General features: G+C 36.7%; 1 protein-coding gene and 2 pseudogenes across 3 annotated transcripts; 2 read left to right on the forward strand and 1 right to left on the reverse strand.

The window, feature by feature from the left end:
- Nucleotides 1-427: 427 nt before the first annotated feature.
- On the reverse strand, nt 428-5,978 carry LOC148202955 (single-stranded DNA-binding protein WHY1, chloroplastic-like). 2 transcript variants are annotated; one of them, XM_088108121.1, is made up of 7 exons: nt 5,763-5,978; nt 5,581-5,675; nt 5,383-5,481; nt 1,559-1,653; nt 1,326-1,399; nt 944-1,041; nt 428-721 (listed from the first exon to the last, which is right to left on the reverse strand). In XM_088108121.1, exons 1-7 carry the CDS (start codon nt 5,941-5,943, stop codon nt 602-604), a joined length of 762 nt encoding a protein of 253 aa, XP_087964247.1. In that variant the 5' UTR covers nt 5,944-5,978; the 3' UTR covers nt 428-601. The 2 variants fall into 2 exon arrangements, with proteins under 2 accessions (XP_087964247.1, XP_087964246.1); XM_088108120.1 differs by having other exon boundaries at nt 5,581-5,681.
- Nucleotides 5,979-6,392: 414 nt separating this feature from the next.
- On the forward strand, nt 6,393-8,235 carry LOC148202956 (plant-specific TFIIB-related protein PTF2 pseudogene; annotated as a pseudogene).
- On the forward strand, nt 8,197-12,005 carry LOC148202957 (uncharacterized; annotated as a pseudogene). The gene is made up of 10 exons (XR_015784982.1): nt 8,197-8,284; nt 8,375-8,431; nt 8,743-8,813; nt 9,060-9,161; nt 9,949-10,071; nt 10,647-10,682; nt 10,968-11,000; nt 11,196-11,273; nt 11,593-11,661; nt 11,842-12,005. The product of XR_015784982.1 is annotated as an uncharacterized LOC148202957 (transcript).
- Nucleotides 12,006-22,212: the final 10,207 nt, after the last annotated feature.

Below are 22,212 nucleotides of genomic sequence, written 5' to 3' on the forward strand. Positions count from 1 at the left end.
AGCAATGTGAAAGTTTTGTATTACTAGAACTTAGAGTAAACTCACTTTATACCAGTATCTAACTATTGAAATTATACACTCTGCTTGTGTGTCTGATATTCTTTACCCAAGTTTGGTTTGGCATGCCTTTAGGACGAATTTGAAGCCCAACTTTTAGCTCTTACTTGAAAAATATAAAAAATAAACCTTCTTATATTATTTTTACTAAATAAAAGGTAGAGAATTATTACTTAACAGCATAACAGCTATAAAAATGCAGCAAGCCCTCTCTTGAATATAGTTTTTCAGCAATATATGAATTTGATTGAGGGACAGGAAAAATTGAATATTTTAAATTAATCCATGATTTTATGAAATATTTACATCAATACATTCTAATTAAATTCAAAAACAAAAGAAGAAAGCAAGTACCAAAACACAAAAAACAAGGAAAAGAATAAAAGTAAATAAATAAATTAAAATGAGTGTTCTAACAATGATACTCAAAATTTCTCAAAAAATTATGCTATCAGAATGAAAAGATTCAACACATTTCAAAGTTGAGAAGGTAGCATAGGGTTTTGTAACTAACTGTCTACAGTAATTGATGAAGTGATGATTACTATCTGTTCCTTTCATTGTTTGCACTGTATCTGGGGTTGGCACTGTTCATTTGACTATATACCTCTGCCTTTATGGTGCTTGCAAATGCACTCCAACCTAGAAGGTACGGCACGATATACTGCATAGAAAAGCAGAAAAAGTACAATCAAAATATGAATCAGCCTGCATAAAGGAAATTTAGTTTCGTTCAAGAAAAAAAAATGTGTACACAACCTGTTCCTAAATGCTATATCACTTTATTCAATAAACATAGCCAGGAACTTTTCATTCCAAATTATAATAGGATCATGAAAATGAATATTCAACTACTAGAGGAAAGAGAGAGAATGAGAAACCATACATTGAAAATTGACCTTAAAACTGCTAGCTGCGCCCTTCTAATAGGGAGATAGATGTTTTCCTCAATTTCCTCCATGTTCGCAGGTTTTTTATAAACACCTTAGGAAATTGACGTAACAGAGTCAGAACTGAAGTAAATATTTACAGAATTTAATATTTTTCCATTATATTTCAGGTTGGCTTAAAAATGGATAAGCAAAATTATTCCTTAAAGTACGTCAAGAATATTCCCTTACTAAGATTCGATTAGCAGTTTACACAAAACAGTGAACTAAATCAATCTAAGTGCATTGCAGAGTATCCCAACAACTTCAAGATGGCAGGAAAGTAAAATCAAATTGACACAATAACAGCAACAGAAGTTTATGAATAAAGAAAATTACTTAAGCTAAATGAGTGACCAGTAGCATCCAGAAGTGGCTCCATCTTCAAAACTTTTCTAACTTCAATTCCATTGCTGCATAATAATACAATTTTCAAAATGCTTTAAAAGATGATATCACAGCAGTCATTACTTATGGCATAACACAAAAAAGAAAAAGAAAAACTAAACAGGTGCTGAGAACACTCATGTAGTTATTTGTTAATACAGATGAATCCACAGAGAAAAAACTACCTTTTTGCCTTTGCAGTCTTACGTGAAAATTCCCAAGACTCCATTGCACCAAGGCTAATTAGAGTCCCCATTTCACTTACCGAAAGTGAGAACACCTGCATTCAAGCAAAGTGAAACACTACCTCATGTTCTATGTTCAACAGAATCATAAATTCCAATAAAATCACATCTGCTTTTCTTTATGGTTCAATGGAGGGCTGTTACAAACCACACCTCAAAAGCAAGAAAAAAAAAAGAAAGAAATGAAGTAAACACAGATGTTTGTATTATTTTGTTAATGAAAGCAGAACACAGAAGAATAACAAATCCCACTGCCTAGAGCTATGCTCCTCTAGAGCAACACAATTGATTCCTCCCCTTTTTACCAAAATCCCTCTCTTCCTTAACTGAATACAAATAGGATTTGTATTCACCTAAATATTCTTCTCTCTCATCTAACTGCTCTGCCCCTAAGTCATGCCACCTTAGCCATCCAATTCTTCTTTCTCACATACACTTTTCCCCATCTTCTCTTACTACCTTCATAGGCTAGTGGTTAATGGAGTCAACTCATTCTCTGGGCCTCAAAGAAACCAGCCATGACATGCCCAAAATCATATCAATGTCCTCTTGACCAAACAAATAGGCATCTATTATGAAGTCCCAATTTATTTCGATTTTAATTTTATGACAAACTCCAAACGTTTTTGACTTGTGACCATCTCTCATCAAGGATGGTCTCCCATGGCCAACCCATTGCTTCAACCAATCTTTTAGAAATAAAGTTATGTCATGCTTCACTGTTAATCAAAATAAACAGATGCAACTTATGTACCTTTCCTTTAAATTTAAGAGTTCGAGGCAACTCTATTTCTTTAGCTCCAAGATTGAGCAAACTCAAGGCACTACGCTCACCATCTGTGTCTCCCTCTTCTCTCTCATATGCATTTCTTGTCATCACATTCCATCTGGAATTTCATCACCCACCAATATGACCCAGAGCTGTTTCACGGGGCATTGGTGCATAAAGTTGTAAAGTCCACCACATTTAAAACACAACCCTCTGTTTCGCCTATCCAACAAGTCCTGATAGGCTAAATGCCTTTTTCCCCTATCTATAGGCCCGCTTCTATTATTTTCACCTGATTCTCCTATTGTGTTTGGACCAACCCCATTAACCCCTTCACTAGTCCCATGGTTTCTAGGAGCAATGCGACCTGAGATATTTGAACTAGTCTTGTAACTCGAATAGCTTCCCATTCGTGTTTCTTCTTTCCCATGCCATCCTCTGTTCTTATTCACAAAGTCCATATCAATGGCTCTTGCTACATTCATCATTCTTGCTCTCCTAAGTTGACTTACAACATGCAAACTTCTAATTCGGGCTGTAATTTCTTTATGCAAACTGTGAATATAGGTAGTTCAATCTTTTTCACTGTTTGTCGGAATTCATCAAGCTCCTCTCCTTCTAAGGACTTCAAGCCAATCTAATACTAGTGGTCTCCTTCTTCTACTTCGTATCTTTTGTCTTTTTAGGCCCGATAGAGCTCTCTCCCTCCATGTGAGGGATTTTCTCCCAGCTACGAGTCATCAATTTCACTGACTTCGATTGGTTTATTGTAGCCTCCTTACTCATCATCTCTATCATTCACTGATTTTCAATTGCTTGGAATCGTATCTCCTCCATGACAACTCTCATTCATTCCAGTTCTCCCTCAACAATCTCAACCCGAGCCTCCATGACTATTGTATTTTCTGGTTCCCCTTATTTCACCTTACTTCCTTTCTTCTTTGGTGACATTCACCGAGAAAGAAATATTTGGTAGGTCGGACCAAATATTACAAACTCCACACCTCAAAAGCAAGAAAAAAAAGAAAGAAATGAAGTAAACACAAATCTTTGTATTATTTTGTTAATGAAAGCATAATATTGAAGGATAACAAATCCTACTGGGCCAGAGCTATGCTCCTCTAGAGCAACACAAGCGGTTCCTCCCATTTTTACCAAAATCCCTCTCTCCCTTAACTAACAGCAAAACCAAATACAAATAGGATTTCCATTCACCCAAATATCCTTCTCTCTCATCTAACTGCTCTGCCCCTAAGTCATGCCACCTCAACCATTCGATTCTTCTTTCTCACATACACTTTTCCTCGTCTTGTCTTACTACCTTCATGGCCTAGTGGTTCATGGAGCCCACTCATTCTTTAGGCCTCATCAAGGGCCCATTGGCCTCATGGGAGCCTACAAGTGATCTTATTTAGAGAAGGCCAGAGAAAAATGGAGGTATAGTGCATTGCAACATTTGACATTAAATCAGAGCACACTCCTTGCATATGGCATTATGGGTAGTTCTAACAACTAAACCGTCTTATAGGAACAACGAAATCATTATCTTTATTTTTTTTTTCAAAGAAGGGATAAAAATCAAATCGGTTGAACTGGCAATGGCAAATATACAGAAGCATCAATGCAATGAATGATGATGAGTAGCAACTTGTTAGTGATAGGATGGCAAGAGAAAAGAGACCATAAATAAAATTTATTATGTACTTGATAATGTCTAATTCAAGTCTCATTCAAAAAACAAAAATTTAAACTTCCTTAATTTCCTTCATTTCAGTTTTACATAATGGCCTTGTCCTGAACTTCTTCAACTTCAAGTTTCAGACTTAAGTCCAACCACTGCACCCCTTTCTCCCAATACATTATTTTTTTGTTTAACACCACTTCTAATTTCTTACATACAACAAATTATTTGTCAGCATTATCCATTTATTTAGCATAATTTTAAACTAATCAAAACTAAAGTTTCCCCAAAGTGAAACACAAAAAGATGGCATACCAATGTAGCCCCTAAGCAACCACTCAAACTGATGTCAACAACACATTTATACATTTGAAGAGCAAAAACATACGAGTCTTGAACCACCTAGGCAAAACCCCTAAAGTATAACAAATGAGATCATATTTTCCAAGAAATTCGAAGTTCCTAAGAGGAATACTCCCCACTGTCTTAATTTAAAATTGAAGTTATATTTTAAACAAGATCTAATGCAAAATTATTACTTGTTTAGGATCACCCTGGTCACATGTAATTGAGTGTTGTTAACACTCTTCTGTAAATTGAAAATCTTGAATTTATGTCACATGAATATTCTTGGGGATCATGCACACATGGTGGTCCAGGACCTTATACTAATTTTTCAGTCTAAAAGGTTGTATTTATCCAGACAATGCATTAGTGGAGTTGGTGTAGCACACTCACAAGAATACATAACAAGTCCTTACATTTTAGAGAAACCAAAACATTAAGTAGCCAGAAATGTTCAAGCACCTCTCGGACACTCACTTATTTTACCAAGACACCAAACCTACCTTCATAAGGAAAGTTAACAAAAATGTAATAGACTAATATAATAATAGAAAGATATAACATCTTCACTACATACATGTGTCTTCTAAATTACTCACTAAAAAGATCAGATAATATTATCTGTTGCAATAAGCATTAGGAAGTAGTTGTATTGGGAAAATACTAGTACCGTACCTATCTTCGTACCTAAGTATGTATGATTGATCTTTCACCGTCCCTATACACATTGTATCATAATACTATCAATATAAATATGAGATCATACGAGGAGAGTTTTCAAGCTCTCTCAGTTTAATCTTAAATATAGTCTCTTTTATTTATCTCAACTTTATCTTACCATAGTTAAGGAACCTAAAAAGTGGACTAACCAAAAATTTCAGTAACTTAATTATAATATTGTTTTTACAAAGACACGAAAACCATGCCAGTTACCTAACTATTAGACTCAATAGAAGAATCTTAAGTTACCTGCTTTTGGTTCCAATCATATATGGATTCTTCAGTACCAACCGAAGGAGCAAACTGGAGCAACATATAACCTTCCCTAGACACCCCAAACGCCCCAGACTGCAAAAACAAACACCAAAGCCTTCTGTCATAACTAAGCATTTCACTCACTCACGTTAAAAGACACAAAACACCAGAAACTCAGATATCAGAGCATACAGTTTTTGATTCAAATTCCGGAGGTTTAGGAGTCAAGGTGAGCACACCCTTCGCTGTATAAACAGAGTAATCTGCATACACCCTTTGCGGCAATTCTGCAACTAAAAACACAAACACCCATTATTTCACTCCGAGTTTTCAAAGAAAAATGATAAATTTTGGAGTTAAGTTGAAGAGTAAACCCGAAGGATATTGAGGCAGTGGTGGGAAGGGTTCCATGGAGTGGTTGCATCTGACAGAGAGTGAAGTTGGAAAAATGAAAGAAAAGTTCCTGTTCAAAGGAACAATGAATTTGCGAGGAACAAAAGAGTGGAAGGGTAGTGAGAAGTGCTTTAAGGGGAGGGAGTGAACAATGTGGGACATCTTCTTCTGTTAATCTACTTCCTACTCTTCTTAGCTGAAACACACACAGATATATATTTAAATTAAACCCACATATTTATATTATATTTTATTTTATTTTATATAAATATGTATAATTATAGTAATTATAAATATATATTTTAATAATTTATAAATTAGAATAATTATATAAATACTATACTATTATAATATTATTTATCATATAATAATATAATATTTGTGTATAAAATATTAGTTTATTGATAAATTATATTAGTCATTATGATATAGTAATCATCTTGAATAGAATTATATTTGTAAAATATATTTTTAATAGCTTGAATAATGTTGTTTTTTACATTAATTAAATAAAATATAATTAAGTTTTAAAGACAATATGTTGTTTATAAATAACTTTGCTAGATTGAAAAGGGCTTATATATACTCAATTTAATTAAATTTGTAAAACTCTTTGGAACGAAGGGTTTCATGTCTCCTTCTTGCCGCTACTGTGACAAAACCTCATTCCTCCGCGACGATGAATCTGGTGCGTTGATATGTTCTTCTTGCGGTTGCATTCAGCAATTCGACCAATTTGAAGCCCAAATCGGCGGCATCGATGGTCCCCAGGGTACTTTCATCCATGTGGGCACCGCCGGTTCCGGCAGCGTATACTCTTATAGAGAGAGGAAACACTTTACCGCAAAAAGCACCATCGAGGAAGTAACCTACAGTCTAGGGTTATCTTCCAAGAACAGCGACGTTAGGAGCATGGTGTACACCATAACCGATGGTGAGTTTGGCCAGGGTGAGTGGTTCCGCGTGCTCATCGGCGCGTGCGCGTATGTTGTCATGCGGAGGGAGGACCGACCCTTGCCCATGGCGGAGATTTCCTCCACGGTGGGGTGCGACATCTATGAAATCGGTAAGATGATTCAGCGTGTTGTTGATTTTTTGGATCTGAGACCTGATTTTCCGGAGTTTGACATTGTGCATTCGTTGGAAAGAACAATTAAAAATTCGAGTGTTTTTTCCTCTGTTGAGAGCGGTGTGATTGAGAAGATGCGGAGACAGGGGTGTTTTTGATTCAATGTGCGGTGAAGTGGTTTTTGAGCACCGGCCGCCGGCCCCTTCCGCTGGTGGTGGCGGTCTTGGTGTTTGTGGCGGAGTTGAATGGGATCGTGGTGGGGATGGAGGAATTGGCTAAGGAAGTTCATGCTACGGTTTCAACTTGTAGGCTAAGATATAAGGAGTTGCTTGAGACGCTTGTGAAGGCTGCGCAGGTGTTGCCTTGGGGTAAGGATGTTACTGTTAAAAACATTGTTAAGAATGCGCCTTTGGTGATTCGGTATATGGAGAGGAAGGTTATGTTGAATCCTGGGGAGACTCAGGAGAAGAGGAAGGGTCTTGATCGAGCTGCGGTGGACTTGGAGGATGTGGTTGCTGAATGCTTGAGACATGACAATGAATTTGAATACGGCGTTGATGGCGTGACTTCGCGGAAGGATTTACAGTATTTTTCGTTGGAGAGTAAAAGTGATGCTGACAGAATGCAGATTTCCACTGAATGCTTGTCTGTGATGTATAAGAAGTTTTTAGATCGAAATCGTTCTACTGAGTCATTGCGAGGGAGCGGGAATGCTCGGAAAAGGATTATTTTTCAATTTGATATTCTGGAGTGTAGGGAGTGGTGGGATGGAAAATCTGAATTGAGCAAGAAGCTTGAGCTTAAAGAACTAATGGAGAAGGATGTTGGTGTGGATACAATGCCGCCATCGTTTGTCAATGGTCAATTGAAATGTAAAATGAGGAAGGAGAAAATCAATGCTGCTAAGTTGCGGATAAAACGAATTATGCATCCAGTAGATGCTAATCTAGGTGATGTTTCTGTCCCTTTAGATAGCTCTTGTCCTGAAAGAAGGAGGAAGAGAAAAGGAATGGTAGTGGACGATGTTGATTGGGAAGACCTCATTATTGAGACCCTTGTTCTTCATCAAGTAAAAGATGAAGAAATTGAGAAGGGGCATTACAATACCTTACTGGATCTACATGTGTTCAACTCTGGCATTGTATGAGAGGTTCAGATATAGAGGCATTCTGTGAGAAATTTCAGATAAATTTATCGTAATGGTCAGTTAACATTTTGTCCAAGACAACCATCTAGAGCAGATTTTTTGTTGCTGCAAGTTTTGTACGAACATCTTTTTTTGTATGAATGATGATGGCAATTTTGTTTGTTACCTTTTAACAATTCAGGGACCTTAATGTACATACATGATATCAGGATACAATGATGATTCTATATTCATCTTATTTTGGTTCTGCTTTTACTATATTGCTGTTCAAATTTTAGTTACAGCTTGTTTTTGGTGATGATAGAGTTTTGGAATATTCATTTTTAACCAATTGTAGGGTTTGGGAAGATTTGTTTTTAAGCTGGTCTGTTTATCAGTGGCTGTGACCGTAAATGCCTGTGGTTCCCACGAATTTGGAATGATTGTCCGAAACTGTAACTACATATATCTATATAAGGTACTTGTATTTTAGTTTTAAATTCTATATTTGTATGTGTCATTTTCTTGACAAATACTAAGTTTAGTGTTTAACGGAAACAGATATAGAAGTCTGATTAAGTGTATTCTATTTTAACATAGGAGTTAAATGGACTCTACTTATTGTTGAATCTTGGTTACTAAAAAGCAATTAGTTTAAGCTTGAATATTCTGATTTCAGCAGTCTTGGTACTTGTATGCAGATGTAGAGCGTATTTTGTATGATCCATGCATTGCTTTTGTAATTGTTAGTTCTCTTTTTTGACAGGTAATTTATCATCTCTTGTCGTTCCAGCTGCTGCCTTGGGTGCTCTGGCTTACGGTTACATGTGGTGGAAGGTGTGAAACTGTTTCTTGTTTGATTCTTGCACACTCTTCGAATAATTTCATTGAATGATTGATGAGAAATTTTTCTGTATTTCTCGTTTTACAGTATTTTTATAGTGTTTTCTTAATTTTCTCACGTTTAAAAGTAACAAGTTGATGATATTCACCCTACAATTATTGTAATTTATTTTATGCATTCAATATTTCTGAATTAACTGCTTGTGATTCTGATTTCTGTTTTCTCCTTTCCAATAACAGGGCATTTCCTTCTCAGATCTTATGTACGTGACTAAACAGAGTATGGAAAAAGCTGTTGCAGATTTAACAAAAAAGTTGCAACGTGCCTCTGATGTGATCGCTGTAGGTGTTCATTTATTGCTTGTCATTTTCTTTTTATATCTGTATGTAACTATGTTTGGTAGGTACTGCTTAATTATTGCACTGGAAACTGAGACTGCATTGATGTAGAATTTAAAACTTCTTCATTCAACTGGATTAATTATAATCTATCATTCATATGATTGACAACCAAGGTGTTTCACTTTGAATTTCTATGGAGTTGCTACTGTGCTTTAATTTGTATTACAGGATGACTTATGTAGGATTGTAGTAGAAAATGCTGTTTAAGGGTCAGTACAAATATATTGCTTGTAGACTCATGATGACAAACACCTTAAAACAGTAAAAGAATATCATCAAGGTATATATAGGTTTCCCAAATCCACGAATGTAACCACCTCAATCTGTTCTGGCAAGATTTGATTGGGTAAGCAGTGATCAAGGGATAGTAATTTCCATAACAACTTAGTTAAGGACCTATTGTTGCACAACACTTTTAACACAGGAAAGAGAAACGAAAAGAGTTGCCTACATTTTGTAAGTATGTATTCTGAATAAAAAACGGTTTTCCCAATGACAAATAATTAGTCTGAAATTATTAATTTTATTAGAACACAGGACAGATGAAGAGATATAACCCATCACCAATAAAGTGAACTTATACATTTTAATATACTAAAATGCATCTGTTTTCCCTAATAAGGGCGGGGGATCATTATGCTTGGAAGACTAAATATGAAAAATCATATGTAAATTATATAATAAGATTTTTACTCTTACAATATCCTGTCAATTGTGATGATGGCAGGATGCCAAGAAGCATTTGATCCAAAGAATTCAGAATTTAGATGACAAAATGCTCAAGCAGATTAATTTGGCCCGGTCAACAAAGGATGAGATGCGTCCTTTCGTCACATAAAAATTTATGCTGGTATTGGCATCAAAGAAGATTTCCTGACAAAAATTTAAAATGCTCTTACGTACATTCCTTTTCTATTTACCATTGAGCTGGTGCTTACTTATTAATTCTTTCCAATCAAATGGATCAACTATTCTTTTCAAGTTACTGATTTTGGAACTCAGTTTTGATGGATATCAATGTTAGTGAATACTGTGGTAGTTACAGCAAAACCCTCCATTGGGCTGTCGTCTCATCCCTATTAGTGACCACTAATGAAGCTGCTCCCATGCATATCATCTGATTTATTCTTATTCATTATACTTAGTACTTTATAAATCTTGAATTTTAGTTAGTAGTGGAAGATCATGTTCTGTAAATATTAGATATGCTCCATACTTTCCCTCCTTCTATACCTCTTCTGGGAGCATGATAGTTTCTATTGAGGGCAAAACATTCAACATTTTTTTTAAGTAAACTCTATATTCTGCCATAGACCAGTTACCGTATCTTTACAATTGCTCACAATATACACCTTTTGACCATACAACTTCAAAACAGGTATATTGATTCTCTTCAATAAATTCAATCATAATTTTTAGCCTGAGGACTTGGGTTTCTTGCAACAAACAGTGGAACAAATGGTATGTAATGTGTTCACTTTCTTGTTTTGGCCAGTTGATTGCCATCATGGTTGTCTTGCTAGAATAGACGTATGATGATGGATATTTAGGAGTTCGGATTGATTATTTGATTTTCATTTGAACGAAAATATCTAATCTAAGTTGTCACAAAATAATGTTTGTGTTTTCCCCCATATTGGTTGGTTGTTTTATTAGACACTGTCTATATTGTGCCTGTGATCATGCATGTACTTGTGTGCATCAAATTTTGAATTATTCTTATGTTGTATTGTTATGCCTTTTCAGGATGAAAGGTTGACTACATTGAGTTCTAAGCAGGTAAACTTTTTCCTGTCCTTGTTGAATATCTAATTCTTAAAAAAATTTATTTATTTTTATTTGGAACATCTCATCCTTGTGTAAATATTGAAGTGCTAGAATTGTTTGGTTGGTATACATTTAAGATCTTAGTATTAAAATAGTTACACTGTTGGTACACTTAAAGAAAATACTGATTTAGTGGTGTGGTTGCAGGATTATGCAAATTATGGATTGGCATATCTTATTGACTTTGTACATGGAAAATGCCAGAAAATGCCTGAAATTTTGCAGGTTGGAGTTTATTTCTTATATTTGTTAGTTCTGATCATACTCATTTGTTGTTTGTCACACTCAAATTTCCTTTTAATTTGCTGCTGAATATGCAAATATATTATTATATATGGTCTGGAGACTGGATTATCACTCATCTGCTGAGAGTTTTGAAGTAACAAGGAGAAACCTATATTAGCATGAAATATTTATTGCTAACTTTTAGCTTCCAGTATTACAACACCTTATTCAGATCATGTTCTTGTGTGGCGTACTTTCTAGTTTTATCTTTTGCGCTCTTGTTGAGATGATGATATGATGTTAATTAGTAAATATTCAGCAGGAGCAACGGAAAATGTCGGGGAAGTCCCCTAATTTGCTCACGTTTAAAGGAGCTCCAAATGTGAAGGTATTCTTCTACCTTGTTGTACTCTGTTTTCTACTGTTATTTTCCTATTGGCAAATGTGTCTGGGTTAAATATGTTAATATGGTTTAATGTTGAATTTATATCCTTAGTATATTACTGTATTCGTTAATTTGAAATTTGTTTCTTGTAATGTGCTCAATGATTCTTTCTTTCACTTCTAGGGTCTCAAAGACATAGCAGAAACGTTGTCTATTGGTTTAGACAGGTCAGCTTCGGACACTATCACGCCCAATGGTACGGAAAAACTAAACCAGCTACGGAGGCCATTGTTGAGGTTTGAATTATCCGCCGAACGAACGCTATTTCACGGAACACACTATTAGGCCGAACGCTGAGATTGATACTTAGGCCGAACGCTGGGATCGAATACTTAGGCCGAACGCTATTTTACCGAACACCATAAAGGATTAAGCACCATTGGGACAAACGCTAAGATCAATTACTTAGGCCGAACGCTTAAACCATCGACACCATACTGAATTCAATACTGTTTGGACGAGCGCTCAAAGATTACCTCACCAAGACCGAACGCTGCCTATGACGAGTACTACCTGAAGACAACACCATCGAGAACGAACGCTAATATTCACAAATACACCAAGGCCGAACGTTTAAGATTCCAACTAAGAATATCAAGTTAAAACCGAACGCTTACAATCACTAATACCCAAGACAGAATGCTTGTGATTCAAACCTAGGAATACCAACTAAAGGCCGAACGCTCACAATCACCACTAAAACAAGGCCGAACGCTTAAGATCACTTCCTGAGAATACCAAATTATGGACGAACACCTACGATCACTATTTCACCATGACCGGACGCTCAAAATTGAAATCTATCAATTTAAGACCGAACGCTCAGGTTCACCAGCCGAGACTACGGTAACTATTAGACCAAAACCGAATGCTCGTAATTGAAGCCAAAGGACCCTAACTTAAGACCGAACGCTTACGAACAACAGTACACCAGAACCGATCACTCAAGATCAAACACTATTAAATTCAACATCTTTGAACGAACGTTTTGAATATTAATCGAACACCTAAAGTACTATGTTGAACACCTAAGAATTTAACAATCGTCTATAATCACAAATAACCAAGATCGAACGTCTGTGATCCAAACCTAAGAATCCTAATGGAGAACGAACGCTCTTTGAGAATACCAGTTTAGGGATGAACGTCTACAATCCTCATCGAACCACACTTAAACGAACAGTAATAATTCATAGACTGACCGAACGGTATTAAACATTCAAGACCAAACTGTAGATCAATACTTAACCGAAAACTATCCAATCAAATATCAACCGAACGGTATAAAATGAACCATGACCGAACGAGATAAATCACCACTTAACCGAACGTTACCAAAAATCAAGATTTAACCTATACTGACGATCGAACGCTAATATCACTTAATACCTGATCAAGATTGAACGCTAATTAATCACTAGCACTCACCAAGGACGAACGCTAACGCTCACTACTGAAAATACATGACCGAACGCTCACTTTGGCCGACCACTATTTGGTCGAGCACCATACGAACGAACGCGCGTTCTGCAGAATTCTGCAGAATCGCACCAGATTTTCCAGAAAACCCAGAAACCCCATTTTTCATCCCCTTTCTTCCAGATTTGCTTCAACAACAATATTCTACCACTACTCATACAGATTCATACTAAACAAGATCACTCTAAGCACAAATCGTTCATCAAATCACTTAATAATACAAACCTCAAATACATAATTTATCTCTACAATCTACATAAAAGATCTAGCTCCCCTTACCTCTTGAAGACTTCCTTGAATCTTGAATCTCCCTCCCAAGGTCTCCTTGCAATTCCAGAGCTCTCAACCTCACCTTTCAGATTTTTTTCAGCAAAACTCCATTTCTTCCTCTCTGTATTTTTAAAGCCATGCCTTCTCCCTTGTTGCTCTTGAATGGTGCAGAATGAAAGACAGGGACCTCTGAGTGCTGCTCCCCATTAGCAAATAAAATAAAAGCCCACTTCTGATATTGGGGCGGCGGGTGCTTCCAAGCATGATGACTGTCGCCCCCCCACTGAGAACGTGCGGTCATTACATTCTCCCCAACAACAAAAATTTTCGTCCTCGAAAATTAGGCTTATCAGAACAAGTGGGGGTAAGTTTCTCTCATCTCGTCCTCTAACTCCCAGGTAGAGTCGCTGGTTCCACTATTCCAGATAACTTTGACAAGTTTGACAGTTCTTCCTCTAAGTTGTTTGTTTTGACTCTCCTCAATCCTTATTGGTTGCACTTCAATTGACAAATTTTCTCTGACTTGCACATCGTCAACTTCAAGCACATGAGAAGGATCGGACATGTATTTTCTCAGTTGAGATACATGGAACACTGGATGCAAGTTTGTTAATTGAGGTGGCATAGCTATCTCGTAAGCTACGGGTCCTATACGTCGTAGAATCTGGTAAGGACCAAGATATCTAGGAGATAGTTTCCTAGCACGAATGGCTCTTCCTACTCCGGTAGTAGGAGTCACTCGGAGGAACACATGATCCCCAACTGCAAATTCTAACGGCTTGCGCCTCCGATCAGCATAGGACTTCTGCCTATTCTGAGATGCCCGCATCCTCTCTTGTATAAGCTTCACCTTCTCTGTAGTCTGCTGAATTATCTCTGGTCCCGTCAAAACTGCTTCTCCATCCTGAAACCAACAAAGAGGTGTTCTGCAGCGCCTCCCATATAACGCTTCAAATGGTGCCATGCCGATACTAGCCTGGTAGTTGTTGTTGTAAGTGAACTCAACCAGTGGCAATATCTCATCCCATACCCCTAGGTGATCCAAAATGCAAGTCCTCAACAAATCTTCAAGCGATTGGATTGTCCGCTCAGACTGTCCGTCCGTTTGGGGATGATAAGCCGAGCTCATTTGTAGTCTGCTTCCCATCTCATTCTGAAGGGTTTGCCAAAACCTGGATGTGAACCTCGGGTCTCTATCTGATACAATACTCGAAGGCACCCCATGTAACCTTACTATCTCTTTAACATACAGTTGTGCCAACTTCGCCATAGACATTCTTAAATCGATCGCCAAGAAGTGGGCACTCTTGGTCAGTCGGTCCACTATTACCCATATTGCATCATGTCTTCGGACATGCGTGGCAAATGGGTGACAAAGTCCATAGCGATGCTATCCCATTTCCACTCTGGAATTTCTAATGGTTGCAACAAACCTCCCGGTCTCTGATGCTCTATCTTAGCCTTCTGACATGTTAAACATGACGCAACAAACTGAGCTACATCTCTCTTCATACCGGACCACCAAAAAGACTCCTTGAGGTCTTGATACATTTTAGTCATGCCAGGATGCATGCTAAAACGACTTTTATGACCCTCCTCAAGGATTAACTTCTTCATTTTAGAATTGCTAGGGATACAGACTCTGCCTTTCAACCTTAAGATACCATCAGCCCCCAAGGTAAAATCTTTTCCTTGTTCAGTCCCAATCAAAATGGATGACGTTTGGAGCTCAACATCCTTCGACTGCTCTTCTTTAATACGCTTCAACAAGTCATTGGACACCACCAAATTACTGCATCTGATGTTGTCAGCTTCAAATTCTACCTGCAATCTCAAATCTCTGAAGCTTTCTACCAACTCTAACTCTCTGACCATTAAGGCCGAAATATGCACTGACTTCCTGCTCAATGCATCCGCCACCACATTAGCCTTCCCAGGGTGATAAAGGAGATCAAAGTCAAAATCTTTAAGAAACTCCATCCATCGCCTTTGCCTCATATTAAGCTCCTTCTGATCAAAGAGGTATTTCAGGCTCTTATGATCACTGAACACCTGAAATTGCGCGCCATACAGGTAGTGTCTCCAAATCTTCAAAGCAAATACCACAGCAGCCAACTCCAAGTCATGAGTAGGGTAATTCTTCTCATGAACCTTGAGTTGTCTTGATGCATACGCCACTACCTTCTTCTCCTGCATCAGTACACACCCTAATCCTTGATGAGAGGCATCACAAAAAACCTCAAAAGGTTTACCCGTGTCCGGGATAACCAAAATTGGTGCACTAGTCAACCTTTTCTTTAGCTCTTGGAAACTAGTCTCACAACGGTCTGTCCAGACAAAAGGTTGATCCTTCCTAGTCAGTTGTGTCAACGGCGCCACAATCCGGGAAAAACTCTCAATAAAACGGCGATAGTAGCCCGCTAGACCCACAAAGCTCCTGACTTCTGTAACAGTCTTAGGTCTCTCCCATTGAAGCACTGCTTGCACCTTAGCGGAATCAACAGCAATTCCTCCAGCTGAAATCACATGTCCAAGAAAAGGAACCTCTTCCATCCAAAACTCACACTTGGACAGCTTGGCGTACAATCTTCTTTCTCTCAGCACTTCAAACACTGCCCTAAGGTGATGTTCATGTTCTTCCCGAGTTTTAGAATAGACAAGTATGTCATCTATAAACACCACCACAAACTTGTCCAAGAAGGGTCTGAAAATTCGATTCATATAGTCCATGAATATGGCTGGAGCATTAGTCACACCAAAAGGCATAACCACATACTCATAGTGACCATACCTGGACCTGAATGCCGTCTTTTGCACATCATCTGCCTTCACTAAAATTTGATGCTAACCCGACCTCAAATCAATCTTGGAGAATACCATAGCTCCGTGTAATTGATCCATTAGATCATCGATCCTCGGCAATGGATACTTGTTCTTGATCGTCAACTTATTCAGCTGTCGATAGTCAACAATGAATTAAAGTTTTAAATTGTTAGTTGTTATGAGTTTTAGTTACAGCTATTTGAAAGTTTTGAATTAATTTCTACGAATTATTTATTTATTTATTTATATACAGTATGTTTGTGACATCTCAATCAGAGTGCTACAATATATTTCTATTTCACTTAAAAGAAGAATATCACGACAAAAATAATTAATTATTATATTAATTAAATTAAATATTATTTAATATATTAAAAAATTATTATTAATAAAAAACTTTAATTGGATGTGAATTAACAATATCAAAGTTTTGTCAAGTTAAATTTATAACTAATATTAGAGATTTATTCATAATAATAATAATAATATTATTATTATTATTATTATCATCATTATTATTATTATTATTATTATTATTATTATTATTATTATAATTATTATCATTATTATCCTTATTATCATTATTATCATTATTATTATTATTATTATTATTATCATTATTATTATTTATAACCATTTGGTGTTTAATTTATTTGCCCAATATATGTTTATATCATAAATTAATAAGAAGTAAAAAATTATAGGTGATAAAATTTGTTTATTTTTAGAAGTAATTAAAGAGAAACTTAATTGATTTTAAGAGAAAGAAAAGACTTTAGAGGACCAAAATCTTACATAGTCAAAACTAAAAGGATAACAAAATACAAATAAAATCAATTTAAAAATTTTCTCCATAAAAGGTATTTTAAATTAAGCTAACTAATTATTCGAGCTTTTATTAATTAAATGCCTCTCTAAATATAAAATAAATTTTGTAATATTTGCAATTTTTTATGATTTTAATGATTTCTCCCCAAAATAAATACATTTTTTTATCGTATCTGTTGTCCAAATGTCTAACTAGAAATGCATATCTTTCCTACGGGAAAGTAAATTGAATCAGTTATTTAGGTTTTACAAGAATAAACTTGGTCGTGATAAAATATTTTTTGGCAATTATCCTTGCTAGCTAGTTAGTAATGATATATATATATATATATATATATATATATATATATATATATATAAAGGAAAATGATATTAATAGTAATGAAAGTAACAAGTAACTTTTTTATTTTAATTAAAAACAATAAAAATATTATATATTATACAGGTAACACTGAAAAACCTTTGCTATATATCCAACATATTTTTAATAAAAATTAGGTTTAATATCCTATTTTGTTCCTAATTTCGTTTGAATGTGTCAAATTAGTCTATCATTTAAAAAGTGTGTCAATTAGGTCCTCACTTGATAAAAATTGCGTCAATGAAATGTAGACTTGGGACTAATTTGACATACTCGAACGAAACTAGGGACAAAATAGGGTATTAAACCTAAAATTACTTATTTTTACATTAATTGTAACATTATTTTATATTAATCATAAAATAAAACATTGGTACATACACAAATAAACAAGATAAACAAGATACCATAACAAAATAATACCCATCTTACCCTCTTAACACAAATAAAATGAGAAATATTTTAAAAAAAATATAAAGACTTGACATACTTAATAAATCATATAAAATTAATAAAAAAATTTAAAACTCAAAACTTAATTAAATCATTATAATTCTAATAAAATTACAGAGGCTAAAATGGTAAACTTTGGCTAAAAGATTTTAAAATATTTAAAGTTACTGGATCTATTTCCTCGTCAAAGGATTCAATATAACTCACTTGTCTATTCTATATTTCCTCATACAATTATACACACTCACAAAAAATCTTGTATAACACTAATTAAGAAGTATGAGATATTTGACTCAATAATGAAAATCAAGATATGCTTTTTGAATATTTTAGGTGAAATATAGATCAAATTCAATGGATTCATCAAACTAACTAATAAGCTCAGATCACATGCACGCACCATCTCTAAAACTGTAAAAGGATGTCACACGTGTGAATGTGGTAGTAAATTAAATTACTAATCAAATACGCATGTTAAATGTATATACCTATATATAATTTTTCAAAAAGCTTTAGAGAAAAGAAAGACATATTCTTAGGGTTAAATATGTTTTTAGTCCCTGAACTATTAAGCGATTTTGGTTTTAGTCCCTGCTCAGAACTTTGATGGTTTTTAGTCCTTATTGTTTTGAAACTCTGAGTAATAGTCCTTAAAATTGGACGGTGTTAAGTTTCAGTGGAGGTGGCAAACGGCGTTGTCACGTGATCACTGATATGCTCTATTCTCTGTGTGCCACGTTGGATGTTTAAGTGTTTGGACTGAGATTAAGTTAGTTAACCACTTAATGATCTTTTATAAATCAGATTTGAAGAAGTTGGGTTCTTCTTCGTGACCGTAACGACCGCCGCACGCTCGGTCTTGTACTCCTCCGCCGCACGCTCGGTCTTGTACCATCTCCGTCAGCATCAGATGCATTAAAATGCTCTTCTTTCCACCAACCGATATCATACCCGAAAGACTCGTTATCTGGTAAAAATAAAAAATAAAAAAACACAACATTCAATAGACAGTCATCATGATTAATCATCGGTATCTAAACGCACGGCGATCTCAAGTTCAAATCCATAGCACGCAACTACATTAGTCGATTATAGTAGTGTTACTCGGATCTAAAGGCTGGAAAAGGGGACAGGCCTGCATTTTGAGCCCAACTGGGAGGATCGTACTCGGAGAACGAAACAAAGCCATCGTGATTCTTATCGTGAAGCTCCATTTCCCTCTGGGTGCGATGCAGGACCTCGCGCTGTGCGTGGTGGAGGTTCCACTAAGTCAACTCGTGCTCGGTGACAAACCAATCGGCGGGGTCCACGTCGATCTTGGGGAACAAGAGTATCAATCTGGTGGATTACCTGCTTCTCCCACTCCTTGTCCTCCCGGTGCCGCTCCAGCTCTGCCACCAAGGGGTCGAAGGCCACGGCGTGGTGGCGCGACGGTGCTAGGGTGAAGTTGGAGCGGAGCTTGAGGCGGCGGCGGCGGTGGCCGGAGAACTTCTTCGGTGAATGAGAGAGGAACAAGAGCAGCACTGCCGCGACAACTATGTAGACGAATATCAACGTTTTGGCCATCGCTAAGGGACAGCCACCAGAAGAACCCACTTTCTTCAGATCTGATTTATAAAAGATTACGAAGTGGTTAACTAACTTAATCTCAGTCCAAACACTTAAACATCTAACGTGGCAGACAGAGAATAGAGCATATCAGTGATCACGTGGCAACGCCGTTTGCCACCTCCACTGAAACTTAACACCGTCCAATTTTAAGGACTATTACTCAGAGTTTCAAAACAATAAGGACTAAAAACCATCAAAGTTTTGAAGAGGGACTAAAACCAAAATCGCTTGATAATTCAGGGACTAAAAACATACTTAACCCCATATTCTTATATACTAAAACTTTCACATGTTGACTTCAATTTATATAAATTCAAAGAGTTTTTTTTTTCCTTTAGTTGTCAACGTCTATTCAAACACAAGAATTCTATATCATATATTTAATTTAAATTTTAAACATAACTTAACTTTACAAAATCCATTTATAAATAAAATTTATATTTACATATATAATTTAAATTAATTTTATTTTTAATTAATGTAAAACTTCTAACATATTCTCTTCATGATGAGGTATATATATCTGAAAGGTTTGAGAGAATACCTGAAAGGTCAAGGCTATGACCGAACGGTTGAACGTTGAGGTCAAATGGCCGAACGGTCGAGGCCGAATGGCCGAATCGTTGATGCCAAATTTGGCTAAGTATATGTGAGACCAGGTTTAAGAGAATACCTAAAAGGTCAAGCTATGGCCGAACGGTTGAACGTTGAGGCCGAATCGTTGATGCCAAATTTGGCTAAGTACTTGTGAGGCCAGGTTTGAGAGAATACCTGAAAGGTCAAGCTATGACCGAACGGTTGAACGTTGAGGCTAAATGGTCGAGTGGTCGAGGCCGAATGGTCGAACGGTCGAGGTCGGATGGCCGAATCGTTGATGTCAAATTTGGCTAAGTACCTGCAAGGCTAGGTTTCAGAGAATACCTAAAAGGTCAAGCTATGACCAAACGATTGAACACTGAGGCCGAATGGTCGAGTGGTCGAGGTCGGATGGCCAAATCGTTGATGCCAAATTTGGCTAAGTACCTACGAGGCCAGGTTTGAGAGAATACCTAAAAGGTCAAGCTATGACCGAACGGTTGAACATTGAGGCCGAATGGCCGAGTGGTCGAGGCCGAATGGCCGAATCGTTGATGCCAAATTTGGCTAAGTGGTCGGGTGGACAAGGCCGAGTGGCCAAGTAGGCGAGACCAAGCGGACGAGACCGAAAGGTTGAGTTGACGTTCTTTTGAGGCACCACTCACGGGTTCCTTGTGGTTAAAATGGGGAATACTAACTCGGCCCCACGGTGGGCGCCAAAATGTTTCGGGATGGTTTAGAGGTCCCTTAAAACATTCCAAGTTGTCTCGAAGACCGGAAGAACCTTGAAGACTGGACGAATTCGTTGAAGGCCGGACGGTCACCTGTAAGGGTCGGACGGTTACCTGTTGAAGGCCGGACGGTTGAAGACTGGACAGACTCGTTGAAGGTCGGACGGTTACCTGTTGAAGGCCGGACGGTTAATACTCCAAGTTGTTCGTTCTCCCTCCTCCTTCTCTAAGCCGGGCGAGCGAGTACCTGTCAAAGGCACTCTGACGCTCAAGTCAGTAAAAGTGAGTGAACGGCCATCACTATAAGTGATGCATGTGGTGTGCATAATGTTCAACGTGGTCTGAAGTCACACTTGAGACCTTTATTTATACTAGTTGTAATGGGTTTTACCTTTCGTGGGCCTGATGACGGCCCAACCACGCCTTAACCTCCATTAGGAGCTTTAATGAGCTATTATCGTTTATGATCTAACCATGCGGCCGACTAGTGTAATGGATGGTAGGCCTGGGTTGTCGATCTGATAGGCGACCTGGATGCTCGACCTGGGAAGAGCCGTTCAGCCTAAGCATTCGGTCGGCCCTTGGGGTCGACCTGGTGGCCGTTCGTCCTGAACCGTTCGATTCCTAGAGCTGGGAGAACCAGTGTGTCTATATATATATATATATATATATATATATATATATATATATATATATTAAATTAGCCTTAATAGACGTGGGTGTTCCAACTTACTTCTTTGTTAAGATTGAAAAAGAAGAAGAAACATATTATAATTGTAATGTGGGGGTTTCAACGTTTATGAAAGATGTTTCGGTTGAATTGGTCTGAGGGTCGGCCGTCCTTCCTTGCTCTGCTCTCTTTTGATTTTCAATCCTCTCCGAGAACGCAATCCACTCTGATGAGTTATTGACCTACAGAAAACACTCAGACACTCAAGTCAGGTATGTTTTATAAAGAGGTTTATATTTTATTAGGATAGAAGATGATCTATTTACCTGGACATCAATCGTATATTTATAGGGCTTGTGGAGACAAACTCATTGATTAACCATTAGTGCAATATAATTTTAGACAATCAAACCCAATAATCAATACTGTATATTTGTAAAACGTAAAACAATCTGACTTATTAATACTTGTTAATTGTCTATAAATGACAATTAATTCTGATTGGTATACTTCATATATTACAATTATTATGTACATAAAAGGATTAAATGTTATAATGTTTATTAAAATTGTTAATTTTAATAAAAATTTTAGTATAATATTTATATAAAAATTAAATTTGGCCTTAATTTGAAAAATTATAAAATTATTATATTTTGAAAAAACAAATAAGATTGGATTGAACAAAATTA

The sequence above is a fragment of the Vigna umbellata genome, chromosome 3 (assembly GCF_029865625.1).
Source record: "Vigna umbellata cultivar VRB3 chromosome 3, Vumbellata_1.0, whole genome shotgun sequence".
In the NCBI taxonomy this organism is placed as follows: Eukaryota; Viridiplantae; Streptophyta; class Magnoliopsida; order Fabales; family Fabaceae; genus Vigna; species Vigna umbellata.